Source organism: Mus pahari, chromosome 23 (assembly GCF_900095145.1).
Source record: "Mus pahari chromosome 23, PAHARI_EIJ_v1.1, whole genome shotgun sequence".
NCBI lineage: Eukaryota > Metazoa > Chordata > Mammalia > Rodentia > Muridae > Mus > Mus pahari.
Window position 1 is genome coordinate 30,736,588 of NC_034612.1, and position 16,138 is coordinate 30,752,725.

The following is a 16,138-nucleotide window of genomic DNA, read 5'->3' on the forward strand; positions in this document are numbered from 1 at the left end:
AGAAAGTCCTCCAAAGCCCAGGAGAGATGACCCAGGAGTACACAGGTGGGGACAGGAGCAGGCCAGCTTGAAGCAGGCAATGGAGACAGAATCTAGGACCTGCCAGTCATAGGGGCCTCACATAGACAAGGCCCTGCACAGTGACCATCAGTAAGCACCAGCGTGCTTGAACTACACCGTCCCCTAGATTCCCTCTGGATCTGTTGTCAGCCTGCTCACGCCGAGACATGGAGAATAGGTACCAGTCCTCGGTAGGGCTCCTCCTCACATGTAGGAGGCAAAGGGCTGTATAGGCCCGTGAGAGCAACTGACCACTCTCTTCCTGGGTGCCTCCCTAGGACGCCCCGTGTCACCAGCCCCATTCTGGCCGTATGTCTAGAACGTCCACCTCCTCACTGGAAGGGAACTGGGGATGAATCCCAGAAGCAGCAGGCACCAGGCTTCGGTTCTGAGGCCAGGGCAGGCCGGCACACCCAGTGGTTCCTTGGTTGGACCACATCCTCCCATTTGCTAGAAGAGAAAACATGTTTTGTAAGGTATGTCCCATGACAGGATCTGGGGGTGGGGGTGAGAATCCTGTTCACAAATGGCACTACTGTGTTGCAGAGGGAATGCTCACAAAATGCCACAAGATGATGGACTTACAGGGACCCAGCAGGTGACAGCCTTTGCGCAGGGAGGTGATACCGGTACTGAGTTTACAGAAGGGAATGGGGGGGGGGGGCCTGGGTAGAGGAACACACTGGTCTGTGAGATAACCCAGCAGCTCTCGCCGTCAAGTCTGAAGACCCGAGCTCAATCCTAGGGACCCACATGGTGGAAGGAACCAAGTCCTACATGTTGATCTCTGACCTCCACGTGCACTCCATGGCATGTACGTGGGTGCACACACACACACGTGCACACACATGAATAGGAAAGATGGGCAGAGATGTTAGCCAATCTGCAGGCAAAGAGCAGATAAGGTCAATGTCTGAACCGGACTCAGCATCGCTGGGGGAGGGGCCCTGGGGACGCGGGCTCTGACGTCTACCTTTGCGGAGAGTCAGGAAAGCTACCTTTGGGGCTGGCGAGATGGCTCAGTGGTTAAGAGCACTGACTGCTCTTCCAGAGGTCCTGAGTTCAAATCCCAGCAACCACATGGTGGCTCACAGCCATCTACAATGTGATCTGATGCCCTCTTCTGGTGTGGTTGAAGACAGCTACAGTGTACTCATACACATAATAAATAAATAGATAAATCTTTAAAAAAAAAAAAAGAAAGCTACCTGTCTTTAGAGGGGTGTGGGGATGTGACATAACTGGGGTTTACAGTCAGGGGGAGCACGTACCATTGTCTACATTCAAACATTCAAGTCTGTGTTCATACATCTGCTCACAGTTGTACCCGCACATACTAGTATCAATAGGTGTGGCATTGTGAGTCCCAGGGCGCCTATGCTCTTGTGAGATGGTGGCACACACCTTTATCCCCAGCACTAGGGAGGCAGAGGTGGGCAGATCTCTGGGTTCGAGGCTGGCTTACACAGTGAGATCCTGTCTAAGGAAAACTGGGGGCTAGGGGGGCCTTGAGAAATCCCATGGTAGAGGGCAGTGGTGGCACACTCCTTTAATCCCAGCACTTGGGAAGCAGAGGCAGTTGAATCTCTGTGAGCTGCAGAGAATCCCAGGGCATTCAGGACTATCGCACAAAGAAAACCTGTCTGAAAAACCAAAAAGAAAGAAATCCTATGGCCACTCCCCTCCCCCCAAAAAACAAAAACCAAAAAAACCAGTACCCTGGGGCTCAAAGAAAGAGTGTCACCTAAAAATCTCAAAGTTAGTCAAGACTTATAGGTAGTGACTGTCACACTAGGTGCCTGGCATTCTCCATCCTCCTCTCAGGGCAGCCAAGGGTCCACACCTGCTCCCCTCGCCCATCCTGGTCTGGCCCATTCTAGGAAACTCCTTCGGACCACATTTCCACCCGTGTCTCAGGGTCAGCTTGCATATCCCCAGTGGGATGCTAGAACGTGACGCCAGGCTCATGCAGGGGACGGATGGGACACTGCTAACTCTGCTCTGCAAGCTCTGGAGAAACTATCCTCCCATCTACCCGGGACCTGGGCCCAGAGAATGTGTTCAACCACAGCAGGAATAAACTGAGAACCCCTCCCTCAAATCACAAGAAGCCGGGGGAACTTTCCAGCACGACTGTATTCCCTCCAGATGGGGCCAGCTGTGATGAAGCTCAGTCAATCCTGACGCCAGGGACAGCCAGCTGAAACTGAGCCCCAGGAATGGACGGGATGGCACCCTTGGGTTTACACTTAGGGGAAGCACATCACTTGGAGGCCCTGAGGGACAGCTGGCTGAGACAGCGTGACTTTCTTCCCAGGTCTCTGAGGCCAGAGCCCAGAGGACACGCGTCCATGGGGACACCAGGCCAATGGACTCACTGGCAGGGCAGTCACCACTGCCCACAAGCCGCTGAGGATGAGAATAGGAAATGCCACTCAGCAGCTAGGCTCTGACCACATGGAACTTTCCGTCTGTGGTAAACGTGATCCAGAAGCTCAGTCGGGTGGGGCGGGCATCCATCCCTGTCCTGGGCTACTAGCTTCAGTGTGGGCTGCAGGAACCAGGCTCCCAGCAAAGGTAGGCAGGAGGCAGCACCATCCCCAGCTCCCAGTAGTCCCCACTGTGACTCTGAGCACCCTCAGATGCCACGTCACATAGGCACCTCTCACACATGTGAGTCCAGGAGCAAACCTCCGGGTGGGATCCATCTCAAGTTAGGGCTTCTATCGCTGTGATGAAAGACCCATGACTAAAAAGCAAGCTGGGGAGGAAAGGGTTTATTCAGTGCATATTTCCAGATCATAGTCCTTCCTTGGAGGAAGTCGGGACAGAAGCTCAAGCAGGGCCGGAACCTAGAGGCAGGAGCTGATGCAGAGGCCATGGAGGGGCACTGCTTTCTGGCTTGCTTCCCATGGCTTGCTCAGCCTGCTTTCCTAGAGAACCCAGGACCACCAGCCTAGGGATGGAACTGCCCACAATGGATTGAGCCCTCCCCTATCAATAACTAAGAAAACACCTTACAGCCAGAGCTTAGGGAGGCATTCCCTCAATTTAGGGTCCCTCCTTTCAGATACCTTTAGTTTGTGTGTCAAGTTGGCATAAGACCAGCCAGCACAGCACTGTTGAGGCTCTGAGCCACCAGGGTGGCATCAGGACAGCCATCCAGAGGGAGCATAAAGCCACAACCTTCCTGGAAAGAGATGCGCCCCCAGAGTGGACTAAGGACGGAGGCCCAGAGTGCCTCCTGGGCCACCAGAGGGCTCTAAAGACCCCAACAGCACAGTTCAGCAGCCACGGGAAACAGGAAGAAGTAGGCCATGTAGATGACCACTGTGGTGTCATGGGCTCCTGGCTGGGCACCGTAGGAGAGCCAGGGCTCAACGACGGACAGCCCTGTGACATAGAGCCCAGGAAGGGGTCAGGGAGCAGGAGGGGATCCAGGGCACAAGGATGGGACACGGCCAGGGGGCGGGAGAGAAGACAGGGAAGTGGCACCGTCTTCCATGTACAGAAAGCTTCAATGGTAACCCTATATCTGCCAGAGGAAAGAGATGAAAGATGAGGTTGTGTGGGGGAGGGGGCTATTATCCTGAAGGCTGGCTGGGTCAGGCTAAGACTCCCTATCCATCTTGGACCAGAGTGAAGAAAGGGGAGGGCCCACGAGGCTGAGCCCATGCCCAGGGATCACGAGGGACACACAAGTAGCACAGCACACATACAGCTGGCTCAGCATGTATGAGCCACAGGCCAGACTCCCCGAGGCTGAGGTTTGGGGGTCCCCAGATTACTAAGTGGAGTCAACCCATCTGTGCCTCAGACATCCAGTGCTGGCCAGGAAGCTCACTCTCAGCCCCACGGTGGGGATCCAGGGTCCTCCACCCACTGTCCCTGATGGGCTGCCAGGATGCTGAGCTGGCTGCATGACCCTGGGCCTCCCACCCCCAACACACTGGGCTGAGGAACCAGCGATGCTAGCCAGAAATTAAAAACAGATTTTCCATCGGGCCAGGCTTGGGTTTCACAAATTCCATGACAGTGAGTTCGTGGCAGGGCCGAGAGAGAGCGAAGTCAGTTGATGGCTGCTATGCGGAGCTGGGGGGAGGGAGGAATGGGCGCCCAACTTACTACTGCTGTTCTCCCACCCTGAGATTTTAAGTCGAAGTACTCAGAGCTATGCAGTCACACACTAGTGTCCCTCAGGCCTCACTCTAGAAGCATCCACTGTCAGATATGCTAACAGGTCCCTCCCTGAACCTCAGCTCTGGGAACCCTCAGAAAAGTGTTCCTGTGTCCCCATCTCCAGCAAGTGGCTCCCAGCCCTGTGACACAGTTCTCAGGATGCCCATCAGAGCTTCTCTGTTCTGGGCTGCAGCAGCCACCCAACCTGGACCAAGGACATCAGAAACCACTAATAGATATGTGCACCCCAGTTTAACAGAGTTGTACAAGGGACTTCAAATCCAGTATGGTCTGGCCTACATCACATGTCCAGTCCCTCAGTGACCATGTGAGGTACTTCCCATCTCCCAGACCCCAAGGCCCTGGGCCCACGGCAAGGTTCCTCTTTTAGGCCTTCCCAGAAATGCCTGGGGGTGAGGGGAGGGGTGTATGCAGGCAGGGGAAGTCACAGCGGCTCCAACGCTGAGTCCACAGAGAGAGGCCAGGAGCCCCAATCCATGTGTCCATCCCAAGGGCCTCTGCCTCGAAAGGACAAGAATGTCCAACTCCAACACTACTTGGGGAAGGGGGCCCCCAGAAAAGAGTTTAAAAATGAATAAGCCCTTTGAGTGAGGCAGTTGGCACCCAGGGGTCAGGGCAACAGAGCGCACAGCTCCCCCAGAGTATGACCAAGAGCTCCAGGTAGGGGCCAAATAACCCAGCCTGGGCCCCAGGTAGCAGGGTGCTATACTGAGTGAGGCAGGAGAGGGGAGCAGGGGGGAAGGGCTGGCAGTGGGTCTCATGGCCCAACAGAGCCTAGGGGGAGCTAGGGGAGCAGCAGCTGGAGAAAGCTCAGAACAGCTCTGGGGAAGTCTGACCCCCATCCTCTACCCAGGAACATTTGGATTTGATTTTTGTGTCTGTCAGCAGACAGGGTCACACATAGCCCAGGTTAGCCTCAAACTCTCTATGTAGGGGAGGGTGGGTAGCCTTGGCTTCCCAATCCACTGCCTCTACCTCTAAGTGCCTGGATTACAGGTATGCACCAGAGCCCTGGTCTATGCAGGGCTGAACTTTGTTAGGCAAATGTGCTACCAAGTCAGTAAGCTACAAAACACAATTTGTTGTTTTAGTGATATATATATATATATATATATATATATATATATATTAAGATTTATTTATTATATGTACATACACTGTAGCTGTCTTCAGACACTCCAGAAGAGGGAGTCAGATCTTGTTAAGGATGGTTGTGAGCCACCATGTGGTTGCTGGGATTTGAACTCTGCACCTTTGGAAGAGCAGTCAGCAGCCCCGTGTTATCACTATATTTAAATTCACTGTGTGTGTGTGTGTGTGTGTATATGTGTGTGTGTGTGTGTGTGTGTGTGTGTGTGTGTGTGTGGCCATGGATGCCACTGTACACTGTGGAAGTTGGAGGGCAACCTTGTGAGTCTGGCCTTCCTTCCCCTTTACGAGGGATCCGGGGTCTGAAATCAGGTCTCCAGGCTGCCCACCAAGTGCTTCACCCACTGAGCCTTCTCGATGGCCCCTCGGCTTGCTTTGGTGACAGGATAGGCAGCCATGCTGGCCTCAAACTCATGAAATTTCTGCCTCAGCCTCCCAAGGGCTAGGACTATAGGCACTTACCACCTGCGCCTCCCTAGCAGAAGCCTTCTTCGTGGTTTCTTCCGAGACAGGATTTCTCTGTGTAACCCTGGCTGTCCTGGACTCAACCAGGCTGGCCTCGAACTCAGAGATCCACCTGCATCTGGGATTAAAGGCGTGTGCCACCACTGCCTGGCTAGAAGCCTTCTTCAAGCTTCTTCTTGGGACTTCTGGGGGGCCCAAGACTGCATGGCCAGAGATGGCTGCAGTGCCGACCGTGGTACTGGCAGAGGTTCCTAGAGCAGCAGCCATGGCAGAGCCGAACACGGGGCCTGAACAAACGGCACAGCATTTTCCAGATCTAGGCAGTGTGGCCCTGGCCACCCACCCCGAAAAGAGAGGATGGATGCTATGGTTCAGGGCCACAGTCTCACCACCCCTGGCCGTAAGTGACTACTGATTCAGACTTGGTCCATGATACTCCCCTGGGACTCAGTAATCAGCCCCAACGCACAAACACGCACAGCCAAGCAGGTCTGGTAGGGACTTGCCCCTGTTCCTTGTACCAACGTCTTCCACCCAGGGTTTGCTCTAGAAGCTTCCACTCAGCTCCAGTCTTGGGGTGAGAGCAGAGTGGCGGTGTAGAAGGGGTCTGAATGGGACCTTTTCTCTCTTGCAACTTCAGAGTTCTGGCCAGCACTATGAGACGCTGGGAAGCACCCAGAAGTGCTGAGTCTGAACAAAGGCCAGAGATGCAGCTCCGTTGGTAGAACACTTGCCTGGGACGCATGAAGCTCTGGGCTCCAGCTACAGGGCCACTGCTCCACCCGGAGGCTGCTCTAGAAGACTCCACTTAGCTCCAGAGAGGGTGGAGTATCATGGGGTACTGAGCAATGGAGACCAGCTCATCTGTAACATCCTGGGTTCAAGGGCCCTTAGGCCCTTACGTGAGATGGCTCAGTGGGTACAAGGCCTCTGAATAACAACTTGAGTTAAGATACCCAGGGCTGAACAGATGGCTCAGTGATTAAGAACACTGACTGCTCTCCCAGAGGTCCTGAGTTCAAATCCCAGCAATCACATGGTGGCTCACAACCATGTGTAATGGGATCTGGTGCCCTCTTCTGGTGTGTCTGGAGTTCAGACATGCAAAACAGAGATAAAGTTGAATCTGGTGGTGTGCATCTGAAATCCCAGCACTCCTGTGGAGAGTGGGATGGGAGGCAGAGGCAGGAGAATCCCCGGAAGCTTGCCAGCCAGCCAGCCTGGCACATGCATGGGCAAACGACAAGAGACTCCTACCTCATACAGGGCGCAAGGACAGGCATGTACGCCCACACTGAATATGCACACTTACATATCATACACACACCACACGATACACACCAACCCACCCACCCACCCACCTCAAAAAGAAAGCAAACAATTTTTAAAAACAAGACAACGCTTGGGGTGTGCCTCGGTGGCAGACCACGTGCCTAGCATACACCAGGCTCTGGGTTTGATCTCCAGGATTGGGGTGGGGTTGGGGGAGGAAGGAAAAAGACGAAAGAAACATGGCAGTGTGCAGCACAAGTTGGGTTTCAAGTGGCGTCATCCCAAAAAATGCAAGCGCATGGACGGACTCCAGCTGGGTGGCTCCTTTATCTTCACATGGTCGCGCCCCCCCCTCCAGTGTCCCACAGATGCGCACTGCCTGTGTAAGCTGGAAGCAGGCGATAAGGCTGCTTTTTCAGACAGAGCTCATTTCCTGAGTCGTCGGGAGGATGACAATGAAGCCAGCCCTGCCCAGAGGACACAGCCAGGCTGCCAATCTCCTTGCCATGCAGCTAACCTTGTGCACTGAGGGGCTCAGCTCTTATGAGCCAACTGCAAGCTCTGGACGCAGATCCCTGGTCCCAAGGGCTATTCAACTAGAGCCTAAATAGTGGCCTGAGACACAGGGTGCCCAGTGCCTCCTAGGCAGCTGGCCCCCAGTGCCATTCAGACAGACGGACTCTGGGCTGGCACACCCGGGCTTCTCGGCCTCACGCCTTTGCCTACTTTGTTCCCGTTATTTAGGGCTATCTCTCAAGCCCTGACTACACCGCCCAGCTCCCTCCCTCCCTTCTAATTGATGTTGTAGCAGATCAAACCCAGAGCTAGGCAAGTGCTAAGCTGTATTCTCTACCCCCACCCCACATCCCCTTTTTACAAGATAGGCTCTGCTAAATTGCTGGGTTTGAACTGATTCTGCAGGCCTGGGTGGCCTTGAACTTGCCTCCCGAGTAGCTGGGATGACAGGTTTGCATCGCCATGTCTGGCTTCCTGTAAGTCTTATCAGGCATTGAGCCTTGGGACTGATGGGAAATGGTCCCACAGGCTGGCTAAATAGCAGGCAAATGCTACCAGCTATCTGGATGGCTTGTGTGCTGCTGGCCCTCTGTAAACCAGGGCTGGGCTGGTGCACAGTGAGTCAGAGAGAAAGCTGGGGAGTCCCAAGCCTAGGCTGGTAGTTCCCATGGCAGGCTAGGTAATACCTCCTCCAGGAAGCCTTCTCAGACTGCCAAGCCCCACAGCCCCTGCTCTTGTCCCTGTCATTAGCAATAACAGCTCTCCATCAGCAAAGATCTCTGGGCCTGCCTTGAACTGATAGAGGCCGTGAACCAGACATAGAGAGACTGGAAGCAAAGAGCAGGAGTTGGATAGAAGCAGGTTCATGAGGGCTGATAGAGGATAAAAGCAAGCAGATATTTACCCCACACCAGAATGAGGTCAGAAGGTGTCAATACTCTACACTGAGAGGGGTCTGATGCCCAAGCCTAGGGACTACAGACGGCTAGAACAGGATCAAATGAAAATCAAGACATCAGTCAGGACAAGCTGGCTGTGGGCCATGTCAGGTCCCAGAACCTCTGGGTCCCGTTGTGTCCACTGCTAGGACTTCTGTTCCTCGCTGTGAGGTGACGGCACCTATCCACACAGATGCTTCTAAAATCTAGGTACCCAGTGAAACGGGGGAGCTAATGAAAGCTGGGCATGGCCCAACCCCAGAGAAGCCTAACCAGCAGCTCCTGGGGACTGCCTGGTAAGAAACTGGTATAGAACGGGACCAGACTGAAGAGCTCCTCCCATCATGAAGATGTCAAGAGCTTCTACCAGGTGAGTGACTCCGGGTGGTCCTTCAACTCAACACTGTCACAGGCTTCTAAGAGGGGACCGAGCATGCTCGGAGACACTCAGTTCTAACACTACAGTGTGCGACCTCCCACCATCTCCTGGGTCAAAGCTGCATGGTGTGCTGATGTTCCACGCTGGTTTTACATACATACTCTGGTTAGAAACCAGTCCAGATAGCAACAGGGTCTGAGATACCCTCGCAACAGCCAGCCCACCCCTGCTGTGGGCTACAGGAGGTATGGATAAAAGATCTCCCCCAATGCTCCCTGACTGAGGCTAAGCCTCAGGGTGTACAATACAGACAGCTACACAGCCCTGCGTGAAAGGAGGCAAGAACAGGCAGCTCCACACAGGGCCTGACTGGGAGTCTAATTGTGGGTTCCATCAGGCTCCAGACAGTGGGCCACGAGTGTAAAAGAGAGCAAAAGACAAGCTCGGTATCCCCAAAAGACAAGCTTGGTATCCCCCAGGCTGGGAGACTCAGCAGCCTTCTTCCCTAGAGGGACGCGGTTCAGGGATGGAGGATTACAGAGAGGGTACCCTAGGACAGGACAGCCATCCTGACATGCATGTATACACAACCACACATGGAGTGAGCAATACCTCACCAGGGAAGATGGGATGAAGCCTGTGAGGAACCATGATCCACCCGCCCACCCAGAATGGGAGCTCCCGACTTTCTCCCCACAGGCGACCCTGCAAAACCATCAGTCCCAATTTCAAGATGAAGTGACGAAGCTCAGAGCCACTGAGAGGTTGCCTACAGCATCAGCTCAGAGGGCAGGGGTACCATGCACCTCCACAGTCCTGGCTTCGGGAGCGGAGGCGGCGGGGGATGGAGCCAGGCTGGGTTCCACACCGTGAATTATTCAGTGGCTAATTCTGCTCCTGGGAGAGGAGGCAGGAGGGAGAGTGAGTCAGAGGCCTCCCACAGTGGAGCAGCACAAGCAGGTAGGACCAGGCTCAACTGAGGCCACAGAGCTACGGGCCCATAGATCTAAAGACAGAGCCGGGCCTGAACCACTCACTACCTTCAGATTCCCAAAGAGCTGCAGGGGCTGAATCCTCACCCTCTCCCTGTCACCACCAATGCCAGAAAAGCAACAGCAAGTTCCTCCTGCAGCAGGAGCAGGTGGCAGCCCACCGACCTCAGGAAATGCTACCTGTCTGTCCTGTGTGCCAGGGGACCATCAAAACTGACCATCAGGAGAACCCTCGGTAGGCAACTTTCCAAGAATAGCTCATACAGTTCTTCCAGGAAAGAGCATAACAATGCCATCACACAGTAAGAAAACCACACGTGTCCCTCCACCTCGCCTGGGGCTGGTCTTCCCCCCAAAATCCCCAGGTGAGGTCCGGGATCCCAGGTGCACCTCCTGGCTGTCTCTCTCAGGACTCAGGCTTTGCCCTATCCCTCACACCTGTTCTAATCCCCTCAGGAGTGGGGGGTGGTGGGGGTGGTGGGGGGGTGAGGTAGGCAGAGAGTGGGAGCAGGGACAGTCCTGTGCTCTCTCACCCGAAACTTCAGTAAGATGGGGATGGTGGCAGAGACATTTGGCACAGCCCCAGGAGTACTTGATTCCAGGAGCCCCCGGACAGAAACTGTGAGGTGCTCAGTGACCAAGTGGGCTGATCATTCTTTTTTCGGGAAGGAAAAGCCCCACAGCCTTGGTCCCCTTGCTCTGCACTCAAATGACAGTGGTTCAGTAGTGGGGGTGGTGCTGGGACTTGGCAGGACGCCAGACTTAGGGCTTCACGAGGAGAGGGCTGCCAAGTGCCCCATGGCCCCCAGCCCAGACAGAGGCCCACTCACCCCCACTTCAGCCAGGCCTCATTTTCCACCCTGGGTAGAGAGACTGCTGGCACCCTGGTTTCCCACAACCACACGACACCCTGTGTACATCCCACAGCCTGACCGTGAAGCAAGGGGTCATTAAGAGCCACAGAAGGCTGGCGATGGCCCAGGCTCCTCACCCACCAACAGTCTGGCAACGGGATTCCCTAGCTGGGGAAAGAGAACGAGGAATACCCTCCTGCCTGAACCCAGGGATCCAGCCTTGGCTAGCGGGGGCTCGGCTGGGGAGCAGCTGACTGCCCAAAGGATGAAGACGGGGCCTGGCAGGAACCCATAGGATCAGAGGGGGTCTATCAGGGGAGGGAGGCAGCTCCTTCAATCCGGATAGGAGGCCCTGGTGACTCAGGGGAGCTGAACACCTTCCAGGGGGTGTTCGACGTTAATCCCTGGAAAGGTTATCAGTGGACCGGAGGCGACCCCTAGAATGAAAGGGGATGGGGAAGCTCCAGCTCCTTGGGAGGGGCCATGACCCAGGGCCCCCTGACCCCGCACCCGGGGGCGCGCGTCACCTGCTGGTAGTCGGCGTCCTCGGGCCGGAATTGGCTGCTGGTGGCCTCCCACCGCAGGTCGAAGTGCGGCAGCCGGTGCAGGAGGCTCACCCACCAGGGCGCCGCGTAGCTGACCCCGGTCATGGCGGGCGGGCGGCCACGGGCGCTGCGCCGGGCTTCCCTCGCTGCCGGATGCACGGGGCTCAGGGACCCGCCGACCCCTGCTCAGCTACCCTCATCGTGCCCGCTTCCAGGGGCCCTGGCCCGGCCCGGCTCGGCCCGGCTCGGCCCGGCTCGGCTGCGCTCGGCTCCGCTCGGCCGCCCGCGCCCGCCGCCTCTTTGTTCACCGCCGCTGCCGCCGCCCCCTCCGCGCACCCGCCCGCTCGCCTTCAGGCTCCACCCCCACACCGCCATAGGCCCACCGCCCTCAGGCCCCACCCCAGCCGTCCTCCCGGACCCGAGGCTCCGCCCCACACACTGCTATTGGCCGGCAACACGCAGACCCCGCCCATAACAGGGCTGTCTCTGCCTCCGGACTGCCATTGGCATTTCTCCCATAGGCCCTGCCCCCGGTGTTGCCATTGGTCTTTTTGCCTACACCTCTCGGCTTAGGCAGGACCCTCAACCTCTTCAGCCATTTCTTCCCTGTAGACCACGAAGGCTGGAATCCGAGGCTCACGTGCAGCTTCCTCTCCGTCCCATGCCTCTGCTCTCTGGTTTGATCTGGTTTCCACGCAGCCCTCCTAAGGGTCTGCCAGGGAACCAGTGACCTGTCTATAGGATGGACATGATTTGCGTTCGGGAGCTGCCGCTCTTGGGCAAATGACAGGCATCAGTGTTCTAGTCTGAGAAAAGGCGTTGGGGAGATAAACCGAGTGTGAAGTGCTCAGAACAAAGCCTGGCGCATAAGCCATAAAGCCGCGTGTAAGGCGATAATGGGCAGATAGGTTGAACACTCAACTGCTTTAGTTTTAGTTATGGAACCAGGGCCTTATGCATGCAAGCCAGACACTCTACCACCGACCTAAATCCCCAATCCCCTGTTTTATTCTTTTCTGTCGCTGGATCTCCATAAATTGCTCAGCCTAGCCTCAAACTTGGCAATCCTCTTGCTTCGGCCTCCCAGGTACTGAGATAACGGGCCTGAACCACCGCACCTCGTTGGCTTGCATCATTCTGAAGATGCAAAAGGAAGATGTAAAGGAAGTTCCCTGTCTCCCATCTTGGAAACTAAGCTACTGGTCAGGACTATAGAAAGGGCAGGGGGGCAGTTCTTGCTGTTCTCCCCGGGGTGGAGAGAACATATCCACTTGGCTCTGCCCACTCACAACCTTGGGTGGGGCCTTACGTTCTTAGAAACTAGACACACACTGCTTCTCTGTCAGCTAGGTAACCTCTCTCCTCGGCTGGACCGCGGCTTCCTGACAGACCTGCCTTTCAGTTCATGCAACTGCCTGAGGCGGCTCCTTCCTTGCACTCTGGCCCCAGGGCAGAGGCCCTTTACAGAGCTGTGGGTTTCAATGCTCTGGATGGCTGGAGGAAGCTGCCTAGCTGGGAATCAGCCTGGAGCGATAGGTGAGAAGTTCTTAGGCTTTAAGAAGCCAAGGCCACACAGCAATGGCCCCACCCCCACACCGTGTCAAATGAACACTTGCCAGAGTCAGTGCAGCAGGTGAGACGCCCACTCCAATGGACTTGGCTAGGTTTCCTGTAGAGTCGGGAGTAGCCCTGCCCCCAGCTCTGCCTTTAGGAGTCTGTAGTTCCAAAGATGAACAGTAACATCAGAGACAGTCATCACAGGCTGGGAAAGTTTCTGGCCTCTGCTCCATCACCTCCCATAGAGAGCCCTGTATCCTTGCTTGGTCCCAACAACAGTAACAGTGGCCAAGGTTCATACACATAGGTGTGAGGTCTGGGAGTTCCCTCTCCTAACACCAGAAGTCTCACCATATTGGAGATTTTCTTCTGATCAGGAGACAACACCCGTGCATTACATACTCACAATGATGGACAGATTTCATACCCCAAAAGATGTGCAAACGCCAGGTATGAAGTCACACACCTGGGCACAAGTTTGAAGCCTGGTACATCACATTGCAAGTTTGAAGTCAGCCTGGGCTAAGTGGTAGGACCTTATCTAAAAAGGGAGGTGGGGGAGGAAGGGGACAGGAAATGTGCTAATTTTGATTTATTAGTAGTGTGTTTTGGTCAGTGAAACCCTTTCCTGGGGCGGGGGTGGGGGCAGTTCCTGAAGGAAAAGTTAAAAGGGGTGTCTAACGGAGAAAAAGCAGGGAGGGTGGCTGAGCCGGTAAAGGTGCTTGCAGCCAAGCTTAATGACCTGAGTTCGACCCCACCCTCCACATGGTCCACATTGTTCCTCTGACCACCAAGTGTGTGCTGTGCACAGAGTAAAAAAAAAAAAAATTAATTGTAGGGGCTGGAGAGATGGCTCAACAGTTGTAAGCACTGACTCTTCTTCCAGAGGATTCGGGTTCAATTGCCAGCACACACATGGCAGCTCACAACTGTCTGTAGCTCCAGTTCCAGGGAATCTGTCACCGGCGCATCAGCATCCTTGCAGGCAAAACACCAATGCACACAGAAAAAATGTTTTTAATGTAATAGAGAAAAGGTTCCCTAATACACAACGTCAAACAGGACAGATAGCACGTCCCTGGTGGAGCTGAGTCCCCACCCTAATGCTGCTCAGTGAGTTACTCAGGAAATTGGCAGCCTGTCTCCTGGGAGAACGGGAGTTAAAGGAGAGAATGCCAAGTAGTGGCTGTGGGCACAGGGCAGGAAGGAAGGCCCTCCACCCTGCCCACTTTGGCTAGCTCTGTCTGGCCAGAGCTGGGGTTATTCTTCCTGCCCATCGAAGTGCAGCTATCTATGGCTGGAAGCTGGACTTTTGACCACTGTCTAGGAAGAGGAACTGAGGCCCAGGTGGCCACCATTGTCCAGGAAATCCAGAGAATCAACCGCCAGTCAGGAACCAGCATGGATTGGGGTCAGGCCACCAGCCCTTCCCTCACCCGTTCTTCACCTGAAGCTTCGTCAAACTGGAGCTTTTCTTATGATCAGGCCACAACGCCTGCGCACTACATACTCACTCCCAATGATGGACAAACTGTGCTCCCTGAAAGACATGTGCAAAAGCCAGGTGTGTAGTCACACACCTGGGCAGCCGATCACAAGTTTGAAGCCTGACACACACACATTGCAAATTTGAAGTCAGCCTGGGCTAAGGTGTATCTTATCTAGAAAAGGAGGCAGAGATCCACCTGCCTCTTCCCTCCTTCAACCCACAGCCATTAACATTCATGCAAAGGCCAGGAGGGAGGAGGCAAAGATGGTGGATCCTGGGGACCTGCTAGCCAGCCAATCTAGACAATTGGTGAGAGATCCTCATGTCAAAAATAACATGGAAATGATAGAGGAAGTTACAAAATGTTGACCTCTGGCCTCTACACCCATATACGAAGGTGAATGCGCATGCACACAAATGTACATTTCTACAAATTCCACTCAGACAATCTTTTTTTTTTTTTTTCTGAGACAGGGTTTCTCTGTGTAACCCTGGCTGTCCTGGAACTCACTCTGTAGACCAGGCTGGCCTCGAACTCAGAAATCCACCTGCCTCTGCCTCCCGAGTGCTGGGATTAAAGGCGCGCACGCCACTACCACCTGGCTTTTGTACAATCTTTTTAAAGGCAGGAATTAAAAAAAAAAAGTCTACGTAAGCCAGGCATGGTGGCCATACCTGAGAGGCAGAGGCAGGTGGATTTCTAAGTTCAAGGTCAACCTGATCTACAGAGCAAGTTGCAGGAGAGCCTGGGCTACACAGAGAAACCCTGTCTTGGAAAAAAAAAAGTCTGTGTGGAGCCAACACTGAAGACTGAGTACTCAGAGGGAGCGCCTTTGCAGAAACATTTCCAACAGAGGACCCAGGGACTGAGGTCAGGAGTCCTCCGGGGCTATCCCTCTAGGAAGGGAGGTGGTTGGTCTGAGGCCCCTGAGAAGCCCCAAGACCTGTAAACAGTGGGAGAAAGCAGAAGCCAGTTGTACACGGCCAGCCTGGCCCAGCCCCCAGATGTGGGGCCGCAGCCAGAACAATGGAATTCCCTGTGTTTGGATCCCATCCAGTGAGATTCACAATTCCGGAGTCAGCCCTCACCAGCACTAGGAGGGACGAGGAGAGGGCTGGAGGCCCAGATTGCCCCTGTGCGTGCTGACATGTAGCAGGGTGACACTCGGGTCACAAAACCCGTCAGGAGTACCTAGCCTTCCTGAAACACTCCAGGATAGCCAATGCATCCTGACCACAGAATAGCACAGGGATATTTCTTTTTAATCTGGCCATGCGGGCTGGTGTCTCTGGAGTTTGGAGAGACGCCAGCCAGCCAACGCTATCTTCAGAGGCCTGTGGAGCCATCAAAACACAACCTGAGCCAGCAATGACAGGTGACGGTCTCATCTAACCTTCAGAAAGTCACCAGGAAATCAGCCGGAGGCCTCGGACCCACAGAGCACTGGCTCAAGTCCCGGGGGCCCAGCAGCAGATCCCCTCCTTACCAAGAGCAGACAAAGGTAGACACAGCCTGGTGCTGTCCCCGAGGCACCTGCCATCATAGCCAGTCAGGAGGCTGAGGCAGGAAGATCAGTTTTCTTCAAGAGACGCCTGGACTTTAGAGTAAGTTCAAGGGCAACTTGGGCACCTCAGTGAGACCCTTCTGAAAATCAAAAAGGAAAAGAGAAGCCAGTTGGTGGTGCACTCCTTTAATCCCAGCACTTGGGAGGCAGAGGCAGG

At 54.8% G+C, this 16,138-nt stretch overlaps 1 protein-coding gene across 2 annotated transcripts in view; it reads right to left on the reverse strand.

Moving 5' to 3' along the window:
* Positions 1–11,674, reverse strand: part of Ttyh3 (tweety family member 3) — a 29,172-nt gene extending 17,498 nt beyond the window's left edge. For both annotated transcript variants that reach the window (XM_021186673.1, XM_029533562.1), the window contains exon 1: positions 11,353–11,674. In XM_021186673.1, the coding sequence (XP_021042332.1) occupies positions 11,353–11,475 (123 nt within the window). In that variant the 5' untranslated portion in view covers positions 11,476–11,674. The remainder of the gene's footprint in view (positions 1–11,352) is intronic.
* Positions 11,675–16,138: the final 4,464 nt, after the last annotated feature.